Source organism: Petaurus breviceps, unplaced genomic scaffold (assembly GCF_028583685.1).
Source record: "Petaurus breviceps papuanus isolate PSGF00001 unplaced genomic scaffold, PetGlider_PUasm1.0 183, whole genome shotgun sequence".
Taxonomy (NCBI): Eukaryota; Metazoa; Chordata; class Mammalia; order Diprotodontia; family Petauridae; genus Petaurus; species Petaurus breviceps.
In genome coordinates this window covers 8178255-8193881 of record NW_027185791.1, presented here as the reverse complement: position 1 = coordinate 8193881, position 15627 = coordinate 8178255, and the positions used below count along the sequence as shown (strand labels likewise).

General features: G+C 37.4%; 1 protein-coding gene across 1 annotated transcript in view; it reads left to right on the top strand.

Moving 5' to 3' along the window:
- HSD17B4 (hydroxysteroid 17-beta dehydrogenase 4) overlaps positions 1-15627 on the top strand; it is a 141045-nt gene that overhangs the window by 80306 nt on the left and 45112 nt on the right. The window contains exons 14-16 of the mRNA XM_069087844.1: positions 7537-7579; positions 10094-10168; positions 12006-12109. Coding sequence (XP_068943945.1) covers positions 7537-7579; positions 10094-10168; positions 12006-12109 — 222 coding nt within the window. The remainder of the gene's footprint in view (positions 1-7536; positions 7580-10093; positions 10169-12005; positions 12110-15627) is intronic.

Here is a 15627-nt window from a genome sequence, read left to right as displayed (position 1 = left end):
TTTATGTTTCATAATCAAAATTTAAATACTCATTATTCTATGATTAGTGTTTGTCGCTTTATTGGCCATCATGATAAATAGAAGAATTTTCTGTTTGTATACTGTGGTATATGTGTGCAATTAAACTAAATGATTGTATGCCCTTAGGAATAACCCCTTTGGTTGTAAACAGTAGTTCTCAGTAACTAAGTCACACAATTATTCTCTTAGAGGTCATCTACATTTCTTTTCCCTTTTGTCCTCCCTACCCATACCTCCTTATAGATGAAGGCCAGACATGTGAAGTGACTGGCTTATGGTCACACAGATAGTGAAGGATAGAGACAGGCTTCACAGCCCCAAATCCAATGGTGTTCTAAAAGCAGAAAAGGGCAACATTTCTTTTATTGTATTTTTCTTTTTCCTATTAGGAACTATCATTTTTTTTCACTTCAGTGACAGTATACTAGTTCAATAAAATCACTTTTTAGACTCAGTAAGGGTTAGGGAGGGGAAGGAAGAAGAGTTCTTAGAGCTTTCCTGAAGCCACCAGATACATCATCAGGCTTTGTGTTTTTAAAGCTAAGCCAGTTCCGACCTACACCTAGATCACTTTAGCCCTTAGTCATCACAACCCTCTGGCTGACCATATTTTGTGTTCTGTAGCTTCAGCATACATAAATAAACTACCTTCTTATTTCATCTCCACTTCTTTCCTTCTCCCTCTTCTCATTTTTCTTTCCTTCAGTAGTCTGCGAGTTATGGTGGAAACTGGATTTCACTCCCACTACCAGTGCTTACTACAATAAAACACATTGGGAAAGTTACTTAATTTTTCTTAGCTTGAACTAGATTACTCTGTAGCCCCCTAGTTCTGAGATCAGTGATTCCCTTTTTTTCCAATTCCTTCCTTCATTAAACATTTATTATGTATATATATATATAATATACATATTATATTGGTGGGCTCTGTTGGGAGATATAGAAATGTCAAAAGACATGGTTCCAGCCTTATCAAATGCAGAATAATGTTAATTTTCATGTTTGGTAGATCTGTCCTCTAATTGTACTGAATGAGGATAAATATAAATGAATGATTAAAAGTTTGAGTCATGTATTCAGCAAACATTCTTTAAAAAGTTCTTCATGAGGGTAGAGGAAGGTGAAGAGGTAGGAAGGGGAAGGAATAAGCATTTACATAGTGCCCAGCGCTGCACTAAGTGCTTTACAGAGAATCATCTCAGCACCCTTGTGATGTAGATGCGAATATTTTTAAAATTGAAGAAACTAAGGCAAACAAGTGAGTTTCTCAGGGTCATACAGCTGGTGGGTGTGTGAGGCTGAATCTGAACTCCAGCTCTCCCGACTTCAGCCCAGTTTTCTATCCCCAGTGCTACCAGCTGCCCAAGAAGCCACCCCTTATAACAAAGAAAAAAATATGCAAGCACAGCAACACGATGCCTAATTAAGGCCAGCATCATATGCAGTGTTCCATGCCCATGATACCCCACCTATGCAAGAAAATAATGGAAGCACATCAGTTCATATATGTCCTAATCCATCCCTTTCATTTTCTTATAGTGTAGTAATAGTCCATCACATTCCTATGCCAGAAGAGTGGAAATGAACTCAAAAGGCATAGTTTAGAATTGGAAGACAGAATCAGAAGATGTTTGCTCTGAGAAAAAATAAAAAATATTATAAATGCAGGAAGGGAAAAAAATAACCTACAGAAAGAAGCTGTACAAAAAAAGCAAAAACACTGTGTCGTGAACACAGGGGAAAAGGATGATCTGGGGTGTGTGGGGTGGGGAGTATTAAAGGGACATGGAGCCAGGGTGTGAAATGTTGTCTGTGATACTGTTCTATTTCACTCAGCAGTGGGTCTAAGAGTTTGACCAGTGACTTGTGCTATTTTATAAAGAAAAAAATCCAAGCAACCCCTTTACTAGTGAGACTTGAGCATAGCATGCCTGTGTGAGGTTCTGTTCGAATAAATCCTTGTCAAGACATTTTAAAAAATGTTCAGGCATTTCTTAGTTGATAAATATCCACTTTGTTTCCAGTTTTTTGCTAAAACAAAAAGTGCTACTATGAACATTTTTGTACATATGTGTCCTTTCCTTCTTTGACCTCTTTACAGTATAAACTTGGTGGTATCACTGGATAAAAGAGTGTACGTAGTTTAGTGACTTTAGGGGCATAGTTTCAGATTGGTTTCCAGAATGGTTGAACAACTTTACAGTTTAATTAGAAGTGTTTTATCACGTCAGTTATTCTGTAGCCCCTCCAATGATTGTAATTTTCTTTTTTTGTCACCTTTAATAATGTGATGGTTGTGAGGTAGAACTTCAGCTTTGTTTTAATTTGTAATTCTCATGGTATTAGAGATTTGGTGCATTTTTTGTGGTATGGTTGTTGTTAACTTGGATTTTTTCTTTTGAGTTCTATCTGTTCATGTCCTTTGATCTGGTGAGCAATAGTTTTTATTCTTATGTATTTCTATCAGTTTCTATCAGTCTTCGATATCAGATCTTTATCAGAGTAATTTGCTACAAAGATTTTTTCCCCAATTAACTTGATTTTATTTGTGCAGATACTTTGCATTTTTGTGTAATCAAAATTGTACACTTATTCCCTGTGATCCTCTCTCATTAGTTTATTCAAGAAGCCTTCCTCTTTTGAGAGTTATAAAAGTATATTCTCTGATCCTCTAATTTGTTTATGGTATTGCTTTTTGGCCTTTTATTGCTAAGTCATATCTGTTTAGAGCTTATTGTTATCAATGGTGTAAGATGTTAATCTATTTTTTTTTTCCAGAATGTTTTTCAGCAGTTTTTGCTCAATAGTGAGTCTTGTAGTAGTTAAGTGTAAGTGCCCTTAGGTTTATTGAATGCTATGCTACATGTTTGCTTCTGATCTTGTATATATCTAATCTGATCCACTAGTCAATTCTTTTTTTAAAGCAATACCGAATAGTAGACTGGTTTATGATACAGTTTGAGATCCGTCACTAGTACGTCTCCTTTTGACCCATTTTTTTTTATTATATCCTTGACATTTTTTACTCTCTTTCTCCTGATGAATTTGCTTTTCTGGCTTTCTAAAGGTCCTGGGAGAACCTGGCTTCTTCCCAGATAAGGGATAGTCCAAAACCCGTAAAACATACTGTCCCTAGGACCAAAGAAAGAGAAGAGGAGACAGTTATAGAGAATGTAGAACCCTGAAGACAAGAGAGAAGATGGGGGGAAAACCTAAAGTAACTTTGATCAGTAGGGCACTGAATCTTTAAATTAATTCTGCTCTTATATGATGCCCAAAATTACTTCAGCTGCCATAGAAATAGAGAGAAAAGATTAAATCTAAAACATATTTTTCACGATCCTGGGAAGATGGCAGAGTGAATGTATTCTAAAGGCAGCTCTCCTTTCACCATATCAGATTATACAGAGAAAGAGCCCCCCAATTCAGGAACTAGTGAGAAGAATCAGTGTGTGACCAAATGCAAAATGAAAACAAGATTAGCATGGATTGGGCCGGAAAGACCATCTTCCGTCCTGTTTTCCATGTTCTGTCTCTTTACCTGGAGCTCTGTGCCATTGCTTGCTGAGGGTTCATCCTGTTTAGGAGCCCTCAGACTTGCCAGGATGTATTCTAGCCCTCCTGCCGACTTAGATTACTTAGTCCACCCTCCTTGCCTCTCCCCCTCCTCCCCCACTATCTTCCCCTTATTCTGGAAGTAGAAATCAAATCATATTACTGTTCCAAGAAAGGAGGTACCTCTCAGTTGTCCTGTGACTCCACTCACCATCACTAGATATATTTATCAAAATACTCCAGCCATCTCACTGCCCCATTTGTGTTGACTTCTTTTGTTAGGCTATAAGTTCCTTGACGCTAGGGCTTTCTTGCTTTATGTATTTATACAACCAGAGTATAGCATAGTGACTAATACATACTTAGTGCATAATGAATGTTTTTTCATTTATTTAGGGAGGGAGTGAACCAGCAGTTGGGGAAATCAAGGAAGGCTTTCTTCAAGATAGTTATTGTAGAAAAAAATGACTGAATACTAATCCATCAGCCATTGCTTCTAAGAACCCTCCTTCTAATACCCTGTGTATTCAGGTAGTCTTGTAACCCTCATAGGTGCTGTAATTTTAGACAACAGCTTTGAGACCTGTGTTTTAGAATCTCTGGGGAGAACTTGGTTTCTCCCCAGATAAGGGATAGTCCAAGACCTATGAATCATACTGAGGAGAGGAGACAGCTATGGAGAATGTAGAACCCTGAGGACAAGAGAGAAGATGAGGAGAAAACCTAAATTTCAACTCTTACAATTATTTAATATGGCAGTGAGGAAATAAGTAGTTAGTAGAAAAGTATGGTTGGAGAAAAGACTCATGTGCATTCTTTTCAGAGCACTACCCCCCTCCTAAAAAAAGATCTTGAGGGACTTTCACCCATATTCTTCATAATCAGTGTCAGGTGTAAGTCTAGGGACTAAAGGAAAGCAGTTGTAGTGAAGAGGGCAGAATCCAGAAAAATGGGAATTGAAAAGGTATATAATAAGCCCTTAGAGTCTACTCCATACAGCTGCTCTCACCCTTTGAGTGTCATAGATTCCAGACAACCTTGCTGTGGTCTAAAAGAATGAGGGACAGAAACATCTGGGCCTTCAGAAGTGGAAGGACAAAATTGAGTGGCACTGAATAAGTAAATTAACTTGGAATTTGTCACTTTTATCATATTGGCTAAGGCAACTCATGAGCAATTAATATTTCTCCAGTTTTTAGATCTGACTTTTGTTGTGTGAGAAGTCTTATGCGATGTGTGTTCATGAGTCATTTGGAATTGTCTTAGGTCATTGTACTGATCGAAGTAGCTGAGTCTTTCACAGGTGATTATAGTTAACATTGCTTTTACTCTGCACAATGCCCTTCCAGTTCTTCTCACTTCACTTTGCATCAGTTCATATAGGTCTTGCCATGTTTTTTTCTGAGACACCTCAGCCACCCCCCACCCCTGTCATTTCTTGTACCACCATAGTACTCTGTTGTAATCATATGCTACAACTGGTTTAACCATTCTCCAATTGATGAGCATCCCCACAATTTACAATTCTTTGCCTCCCCAAAAAGTTACTATAAATATTTTTGTACATGTAGATACTTTTCCTTTCTCTTTGATCTTGGGATGTAAATCTAGTGGTGGTGTTGCTGGGTCAAAGGGTGTGCACAACTTCAAAGCCCTTTGGTCATAGTTCCACCAGGTCACAACCCCAACAGCTCATTAGTGTACCTCTTTTTCCTCATCCCCTTCAGCATTTATCATTTTTGTTAGATGGCACCTCAGAGTTGTTTTAATTTGTATTTCTCCAATCAATAATGAATTTGAGAAATTTTTATATGACTATAAATGCCTCCCTTGTGACCAGAAGGAATACTGCTCCTCAGAACCCCTGCTCTTCACCTTTGAACTATGACCCAGAAGTGGATATAGGCAATAGAATTACCAAACTGCTTCCAGTCCTGTGTCCAGTGCTAGCACAGAGGTCCCCTGTAATCCCGTTCTGATCAGTTGCCAAGTCCTCTTATCGTCTCTGTCTTGAGAGCTGCTGCTTTCGCTGCTGCTTCTGTCACCGCCATCCAGTCCCACAACTGGTATTACATCCATGTGGACCCCAGGTCAGCCTTCAGGCCCCCTTTCACAGATTTCTACTTCTAATCTCCTAAATTGTCTTGGACTAGAAGAATGTCTCGCCCCGACTTTTTGTTTCTCTGCCATTTCAGCTGTTCTATTTGAGGTGTTATTTTAAAATTCTTTGGAGAGGAATTTTGAGAGAAGTTGGCTCAGTGCTTCCTCTACTCTGCCATCTTCAGGAAGTCTTCTCTGTTTAACTTTTAAAGCCCTAATGTACCTTCCAGTCTCATTGGACAGGACTTTCCTTCTTAAACTCTAATTCAGTTCAGTATTAGGCTATTATTAATCAAATTAACAACAAAGATAATACAAATTTGGTGATCATTTTGGTATCATTTAATATATATATAAGATGCCTTTCACAAAATTTATCGCTTATTTATGTCAAAAATCCTAAAAACCATTGTCATAAAAAAGGAATATGTAAGGCGCTCCTGAATCTTAGTGCAGTTTTAATCAGTTCGAGCTTAAGAAGGATTACCCCCTCTCCCTGCCCTTTCATCATCATTATTTAACATCTGTCTAGTAAGTAACCTAACTGGAAATAAGACACAAGAACAAAATTTAAGGTATTAAAAATTGGCAAAGAGTAGGCAAAATTATTATTATTTGTAGATGTTATGTCAAAAACTTGAGACATTCATGGTAGATACTGAGATGATTGCTTCAGCAAAAGAACAAAATATGAGATAAATCCACAGAAATCATTAGTTTTTCTATATAGTACTATAGAAAACCTAGGACGAAACAATAAGAGAAATTTCATTCAAAATAACTACAAAATTTTTAGGAAATGGTCTACCATATAGAGTTTGTAAAAATATATATACAAAATCCTCTCTTTAGAGAGAATTATTGGAAATAGGGTCTCTCGTGGTTGAGCCATGGCAGTATAATAAGAAGCAGTAGTACTTGAATTTACAAATTTAGGCTACACCAATCAAATCAAAGAAAGATTTGAATGAACTAGATCAAACAAAAACCTTCATTTTCAAAGGCAAATAAGGTGAAAAGGTATGAATACAGTATTATAAAATTGCAAACGATGTTATGAGGCAATAGTCAAGAAAATTATTTGGTACTCCTTGAAAAGCAGGAAAGTTAAGCACAAACTGACTAGATAAACAAGCAACAGAAGCAATTAAAAAATACTAACCTGATGTTTGATAAATTTAAATTACTGGGTGAAAGACTCATTTTGACCAGAACTGCTGACAGAAGAAGAAAGCAGTTTGGCAGAAATTGGTTTTAGACCACCACATATCACAATAAATTCAAAATGAATGTGCAACCTAAATATTAAAAACTGCCTATAAGATAAAACCCCTTTCACAACCGTGCCTGTGGAACCATTGGTAGCTGAAAGAATGATTGAGGTGATCTTTGAGCTTCAGTGCTGGTGATAACAAGTAACTACAGAAGCTACCAATCTTAAAAGATCCATCTCCTGCTGATCAAGACGTTGGGTCAGGGCTGGGTCTTCTTTGTCATTTCTGATTCACTAAATAACACAGAGTGAAAGGAAGTAACATGAGCTACTCTAAGTGAAAAATAGAGTATAATCACACGCAGTCCGCAGAACCTGTGTACCCTAAAGTAGTAACAGAGTAAGGGTTTCTAAGAGAGCAAGTCAAGTGGAAATAGAGGCACTGAGTGCCTGAAAGGGGAAGAGAGAGAGAGAGAGGAGGCTAACTAGTTAATAAGAGACAGATATGGGGTTATTTGTAGGCAGCAGAGGAGGAACTTCTAAACAGTAAGAGAGTGAAGATTAGCATAGGCACAATCTTCATGAGAGGACAAGAAAGAATTGGAGTAAGACTACATGAAAAGGGGGTGGTTTTGGCAGTTGTAAAGAATTGTCATCAACTGTTAAAAATGTGCCCCCCCCTCCCAAAATCAGAGGCATACATTAAATCACATAATCTGAGCTGACCACTTGCCATGAAGTTGAGATATTGGACTCTGTAATTGGAAGACTTAGTAGGACCATGCAGATTAGGGTCCTCCTTGCCTGAAGTCCATTTCTCTGTGAGTTAATACATCTCTATCCAAACACCCAAAATCTGTATCTGGGGAGCAGTGACTTTTTTTCTGTTTCTCTGTTAAATCAGTAAAATCCCAGGTAGGGATTGTCCTTTACTTCTATGTATTTGTGTTCTTAATCAGTTGTTCTTTCTTTGTTTCTTTGGTGAAATTTCCCATCATAGCTTCAAGTTTTTCTATTTTGCAGCTCATTTCTCTTGTGCAGGTCATAAAATCTGCTTTTACATTTTTTTATTCTCCTTTAAACCAGCTAGGAAAATTCTCATGTGGTTTCATGCTCTTTTGGAAATCTACAGGGTTCTCTGCCTCACCATGTATTGATTTATTTTCATTTATCTTGTAACATTTATTCATAGATGTCTGTACTTGTTAGGCTGACTTGGAGACCATATATTGCCTTCTGTTAATATCTTCCCAGTAGCTTTATTTGCTTATGCTCAAGATCTTTACCTGAATTTTCTTCTTTTTGAGAGTTTTGGTAATTTTAGTCTTTCCCCATTATTTTATTTATCACTCGCTTTCTGACTTAACCCCCTTTGATGATAGTTAGCCTGTGGACTAGATTTTAAAGCTGTTTTAGCTTCCTTTCATGTTGGGCAATTCACCTTCTGTGGACAGAGAACTGGCACTAACTGACATTCTGTCCCATTTCCCTCTGTCCCTCAGTTTTCTGGATGAACTCTGTTGCAGTGCAGAAAACTGTTATACTTTTTGGTTTTCTGTGGTCTGGGAAAGGAGGTGAGGTGAAAGAGGCAGGGTTGAGTCCTGACGTAAGCCAGGGGTCATCTGATGCATTCCTTCCAGATTGCTGGTGAGGAAAGAGAGCTGAGTGAGCACATTGGGGGTTAGGGATTGGTCTTTGCTGTTGGTTCATCAGATTTTGATCTTGTTAGGGTTCTTGGTGTCTTAGACCATGGAGATAGCTGAAATTGTTGTATGTATTGCACATAATTCCCATTTTGGAGAGGTTTGAGAGATGTGAAGATTGGAAAAAAATGTCTAGTCATCCATCTTCATTATGTGACCCAGTATAACTCATGGGAGAGAGCTTACTTCTCTATTTCTTACATTGAATAGGAAGTGGGAATATTAAATATTTTAGTTTAGCCCATTAAATACTCAGTTGGCCAGATGAGGATGGGGAATTACCTCTGATAAAAATTGTCTCTGAATTAGATTAATTCAACTCTTGTTAAGTCAACAACTGCCAGCTGTGGGCCAGGCTCAGTGCTAAGCACTAAGAATACAGAGATAGAGAAAAAAGCAATCTTCTCTTTCAAGGAGCCAAAAATCTAGTGGAGAAAACAACATGCAAACAATTATGTGCAAACGAAAGAAATATGTGTGTGTGTGTCTTGTGTGCATATATGTGTATATCCCCTCTGATTATCTCCAACTTACCTTATATTTATGTGTGTGTGTGTATGTGTATGTATAGAAAATAAATTGGAACTAATAAAGAGAAGGTACTAGCATTGAGGAGGTTGGGAAAGACTTCTGGTAGATGAGGATATTTTATTTGAAACGTGAAGGAAGGTGTAGATGGAGGTGAGAGAGAGAGACAGAGAGAAAGAGAGTTTCAGACATGGGGAAATGAAAAGACATGGACTGCCTTGTGTAAGGAACAGCAAAGAGGCCAGTATGACGGGGTCAAAGAATGTTTGCAGGGAATGTATAAGAATACTGGAAAGGTAGAAAGGGGCCAATTTATAAAGGGGTTTAGAAGATTAACAGAAGTTTTTTATATTTGATCCAAAAGGTAATAGAGAGCCCCTGGAGTTCATTGAATGATGAACAATACGTGAACCTGTGCTTTAGCTGAATGGAAGATGGATTGGAAGGGAGAGAGATTTGAGGCAAGGAGACCAATTAGAAAGCTATCACAATTGTCCAGGCATGAGGTGATGGGGGCCTGGACCAGAGTAGTGGCAGAAAAAAGACCCTGGAAGGGTACATTTATGAGAGACTTTGGGGAAGTAGAATCAACAGAATGTGGCAACCGATTGGAATATGGGAGGTGAGAGAGAGGGAGGAGTCAAGAGAAAAAAGAAAGAAATCATTAATCTTGAGAAGTAAGTAATTTTAGCTGAAAAATTGAAAAGGATAACCATTGAGAAAAGACCATTGGATTTAGCCAGAAGATCATTAGTAAAAGCACCAGTTTCCTTATTTATAAGAACACGTAACTCTTTTAATTTAGTATTGCAGGCAGTAGCACTAATGCTAAAATTTTAATGAGTGTGAAGTGAGAGCTATTAGTAGATTGTCTTAATTTTATATAATTAACAGTGGAAGTCATTAATTTTATACTGTGCAGTAACTTAAGACATTTGAATAGCTGCATAATTATTTGTGTTACTTTTCATTACAGGACAGTTAACCAGTCAATCTGTTATTGTTGACATCTTGGATAAAGGATCAGGATTAGTGATACTTCTGGATGGTAAGTCATTTTACAGTCTTAAAAGCAAGTGCTATTATGGTGGATAGATTTGCTTCCCCTTTTTTCCTTTTGATACTAAAAATACTGTCATTTCTGTATATATACTATATGAGTTGTGCTGCAGGTACCTATATCTAGAACCAGGCTTTGTGAATGATCAGCAATTTTAACTGTTTCACAGTCTGTGAAAAGGTGAACTCCAGGTTTTTGAGATGAACAAGAATTTCTCCTTGAAAAAATGTTTAGGCTATAAAAGAAGGACATGACTTGATTCTGAGACCCTAGGAATGTGCCATTTTGCCAGGTCAGAGGGCAGGTAAATGGTACTGTGGATAGAGCACTGGGCCTGGAATCTGGAAGACTTATCTTTGTGAATTTGAATCTGTCCTCGGGCACTAGCTGTGTGATCCTGGGCAAGTCACTTAACCCTCTTTTCAGTTCCTTAACTGCAACTGAGTTGGAGAAGGAAATGACAAACCATTGCAGTACCTTTGCCCAGAAAACCCCAAGTGGGGTGATGATGGAACACAACTGAAATGACTGAGCAGCAGCAAGTTAGATGAGACTTGATGGGATGTGATTAGAGACTACTTAATAGCGTCTATATAATTAAATGTGTCAATTGCCTAATGTAGATAGAGGCAAAAGCAGTGAATGTTTTGAGATTATTATAAAAAGCCTTCTGGTGCCCAGATGGCAGAGAGAGGAAGGAACCTTCTGAATCCCTCCCATATTTCCCTCCAAACAGCTAGAAAACCACTACAGAATTGATCTGGGAGCAGGGAAGCAGCTTACCAGTCTGGCAGGAAAGGTCAGCCTGGGGTGGAAGGGGAGCCAGGTCCCAGAGCAGCTACAGCCAGCAGGCAGTCTCACAGCAGGAGGCCTGCAGCAAGGCTCCAAGCCTGGGGCAATCCCCCAGCAAGGATCCACCTTCCTGCAAACAAGCAGGCAAGGGAGCAGTCTGAGCAATGCAGCAAGACCCCCACTTCGGCGACTGCTCCCCCAGTACAAGCCACAAGTGAGACCCCATTGCTGACCAGTAGTGATCCCCTCCTTCTCCCCAGCTTACCTAGCGTCACCCAGACATTATGTTTCAGGACTTGGGTCTTCCAGATTTAAGGCTAGTTCTCTGTTACACACTCCATGCTTTCTTGAGAAAGGATAAATAACATAATTCAGTTTCTACTTTTAAACTTTTGTAGTCTTTTTGACTAGATGCAATCCTTTGAAATGTGAGGAATTACAGGTGTAGCTGATTAGAACTTAGAATCAGAGAGATTATACATAATTTTTATGCTGTGGTGAGCATTTTATACAAATTTTTTACAAATATTTTGTGCTGTGGTGGGCAAGTCTTTTTACTTCTTTAACACTTTATTTTTCCCACAGTAATATGGGGGTAGGAGAACAAACTTAGTACACAGAGGAACAGTGGCCAGGAAGTGGAGAAATATTATTATGATTGTTATATATAATACATGTGTAATATATAATAATACTGTACATATTATTATATATTATTGTTCATTGTTACCAGATAATTAAAACTTGTTACTAGAACTTGGAAATCTCTTATGATAAAACTCCTTAAAAACGAATTTTACTTGTTGAAATTTTTTACAGGATTAGAGGATAATAGGATTTAGAACTGGAGTAAACTTTAGAGATCCATTTCTCACTTTACAAATGAGGAAACTGAGGCCTATAGAGCTGAAGTGACTTGACCATGAACAAATATGTAGAAAGCAGCCAGGTCAAAAATTTTTTGCTGATATTTTGTTTGGTAGTTAAATCCTTAATTTGTAAATTTTTTTTTTTTTTTTTTTTTTTTTTTAAGTTTATTCCTATAATGGGAAAGAGCTTATATGCTTTAATCAGTTCTCTATCTTCATTGTTGGCTCTGGAGGGTTTGGTGGAAAGAAAACATCAAATAAAGCCAAGGTAAGCTTAAGTTTTATTGGTGAAAACCATGTATAACCCAGGTAAATTTTCATGTTAAAACCATAGGCTTAAGAAATTATTTTTCCAAATCCCTTTTCATAGTAAAGCCTCATTAAATTAAGACTCTACTAATCTGGAATTTGTTTAGTGAGGACTAGCTGATGTTTATTTTTTGAGATTACCTGTTAAAAAAAAAGATTTGTTGAATAAGTTATAGTGCAGCTATTATTGCTGTGGGAAAGTTTAAAGTATGTAAGAGAGAATTGTTTTCAAGCTCTTTAGCAGCATCCATCACAAAGATAAAAATCACAGAATCTCAGTGTTGGAAGGAACCAAAGAGGCTGTGTCATCTAGCTAATGCCTGAAAATGAATGTCCTGGACACCGTGACCACTCATTCAGTCAGTGCTGGACATCCTTCTGGGAAGAACGCACTCTCTCCCGAGTTGTCCATACTCTTAAGAGTTAGGAAGTTTCGCATTAGGTCAAACCTAAGTCTAACCTTTTTTATTAACTTTGACTCATGGTCCTCATTTTGTCTTCTGGGGCAAGACAGAACAAAGGCTTTCACATAACAGCCCTTCAGATATTCAAAGCCATGTATCTTGTTCTCCTTAAGCCTCCTCCAGGTTAGCCATCCTTGTTCTTTCCCTTCCTCTTGGTATGGCGCACTCCTCCAGGCCTTTCTTACTCCTGTTTGACCTATTCTGGATGTGTTCCCAGTTGTTAAGGACCTTTCTGAAATGTGGTATTAACGCAATATTCCAGGCATAGTATCAGCCAATCAGCAACTACTTATCAGGCATCTCTCTTATATGCCTGATGCTATGCTAGTTGCTGGGGATACAAATATAGTGAGTAACAACCCCTCCTTGAAAAGAGCTTGCATTGGGGGTGGCTAGGTGGCACAGTCAGGAGGACCTGAGATCTAATCTGGCCTCAGACATTTTATACACTTACTAGCTGTGTGACCTTGGGCAAGTCACTTAACTCCAATTGCCCTGCCTTCCTCCCGCAAAAAAAAAAAAAAGAAATGATCTTGCATTTCAATAGGGACACAACAGTTACAGATTTAAATATATGCTTAGTAAAGCTAAGGAGAATAAACACAAATCTGTACAAAGTAGGTTGAGAGGGAGGGCCCTGGTAGTCGATGTGTTAGGAAAGGTTTTATGTAGAACTGTGTTATAAAGAAAAAGAGGGATTCTGTGAGGCAGAGGGGAGGAGAGTACTTCCAGGCTATGGGATAACCAGTGCAGAGATGGGAAATGCAGTGTTATGGGTGAGGAGCAGAGAGGAGGCCATTTGGGCTAATGTAGTGGAGCTGTCACCTTCTGTTTCGGATACTATTCATTCTTCTCTTAATATAGCGTTAGGTTTTTTGATATATAATATACATTATGATATATAATAAATATAAGCATTAGGTTTTTTTACTATTATGTCATACTGTTGACTCATACTGAGTTTATAATCCACTTAGAGCTTCATCAATATAGAGACTTGTCATATAATTGGCGGATCATTTAAAATCTGCACGATTCATTATCCCTACTAGATTGTAATTCTCATGATTCCAGGATTTGTATTTTATTCTTATCTGTATTCTCTATTATGCCTGACTTAGAACAGTTCACATAGTAGATGCTTATTATTTAAAAAATAATTTCACCAAGATCTATCTGCCAAGACCCTTATCTGAATTCTAGTTACCAGAAGCAATGTAACTTCTGCTTCTTTCAGAATATTCTGTAGTTAGGTCCAGATCAGTGTGAATAATAATTCCAGTGAAGTGGTTGCATGTATTCCGATTCATATTATTAAAAGTTAAAATTATACAAAATATGGTAATGGTTCTATCTGAATGAGAATATGTGGTATGAATCTGAATAATGTGGTCACTTCATGAAATTAAGTATTGTTACTAATCAGGACTTTGCTTATAGTGTGGTACAGAGCCCTCATTATTTTTTGAGTTAAAATATTCTATAATTTAGAGCAGTATGCATCATTTTTGGACTGAATGACATTTTATGGGAATAAAGTTTTATATTATAATGAAGAAAACATTGCTTGAAGCAGTACTTGTCAAAGAAGTTCAAGAAATATTTGGGGGCACAGTTTTTGTTATAGTCAAGTGATTATTTATAGTCCTGTTTGTAATTTTATCTCATGAAAGTCACTTTGTCAAATATTAGCTAATTGACAGTCTCTGTGCTAAGAACAGTTGTATCACAAATGTTACATACTACTGCATGCTGTTTATTTGTTTCTAATTAACTACAAGGATTTTTTCCTTTTAGGAGTCTGTAAACCACTTCTGACTGAGTAAGGGATCTTCTTTTGACCCTGGACTTTGTTATGATTCAACAGATGCTTCTCACTGATGACTTTCTTTGTACTCAGAAAAAATAGATGATGGCATTTCAAAATTGTGGTTAAACCCTTGTTAAGGATTGCATCAAGTAATGGTGTGCTAATTAATAAAATCACTATATGAAAGAGCTACTGCCCTGCCTTCATGGTCCCTAGTTCAACTACCTTTGGGGCTTTCTGGGCCAGAATTTTTTTTTTAGAAAACAAGTGTCTTAAGAAAATATAGCAAAAAGGATTTAACAACTTACTTGAAAAAAAAAAAAACAAGGCTTTTCTGCAGTTGCTATAAGCATAAATCTGTGGAACTTACAGATCATGGTCACAGAATATAGTTTTGTTTGAGAAATGATTAGTTTTTTGTCGTTAAAAAGTGAGATTGTAGCAAACATTTGTTTCATTTGAAGTATTATATCAGAGAAGGTCCTTCCTCTTAGCCTTTCCTTAGGTATATTCAGTTTAACCTGATGGCTATGTGTTTTGCATTCAGGTAACTTAGAATTAGTTTCTCATGCTGGCTTCTCTATTTCTGATGGAAATAGTAATAGTATAGAAGAAGGTAATACTTTTTTGTTCAAGCATAGCCTGTCTTTTTGCTAAATAAGCTCAAAAGGCACAAAATTATGACAAACCCCTCATATTTCTATAGCACTTTAAGTTTACAAAGGACTTTTCTCTCAGTCTGGTGAGGTGGATAATGTAAGTAACATCCACGCTTTTCAGATGAAAAAACTGAGGAACAAAGAAATTAAGTGACTTTCCAAAGGATTATTCAAACTGGTAAATGGTCTTTCACTTTCCATCTGAAGATTCTTAGTCATGCTAATGAGCCTGCTGAACTGGGGACACCCCCTTCTACTTGTTCTGCATCCCCTAAATCTGTTGGGGTTCTAAGATTCATACAATGTTTGGTCTTGGTTTTAGCATCAAAACTGAACCCATAAATAACTATACAGATTTATTCTAGAGAAAGAGTGGAGATAATAAGAATATGGACTCCAGGAGGACTCTTAGTCCTGTAATGTAAATGCCACTGTGGTATAAAGCAAACAACTATGCATGTGAGCTGTGAGTCATTAGGGTGAGAGAAATTAGTTTTAATGCTGTCCCATTGGATTATTAATAATAATTTGTAGTATTCTTATC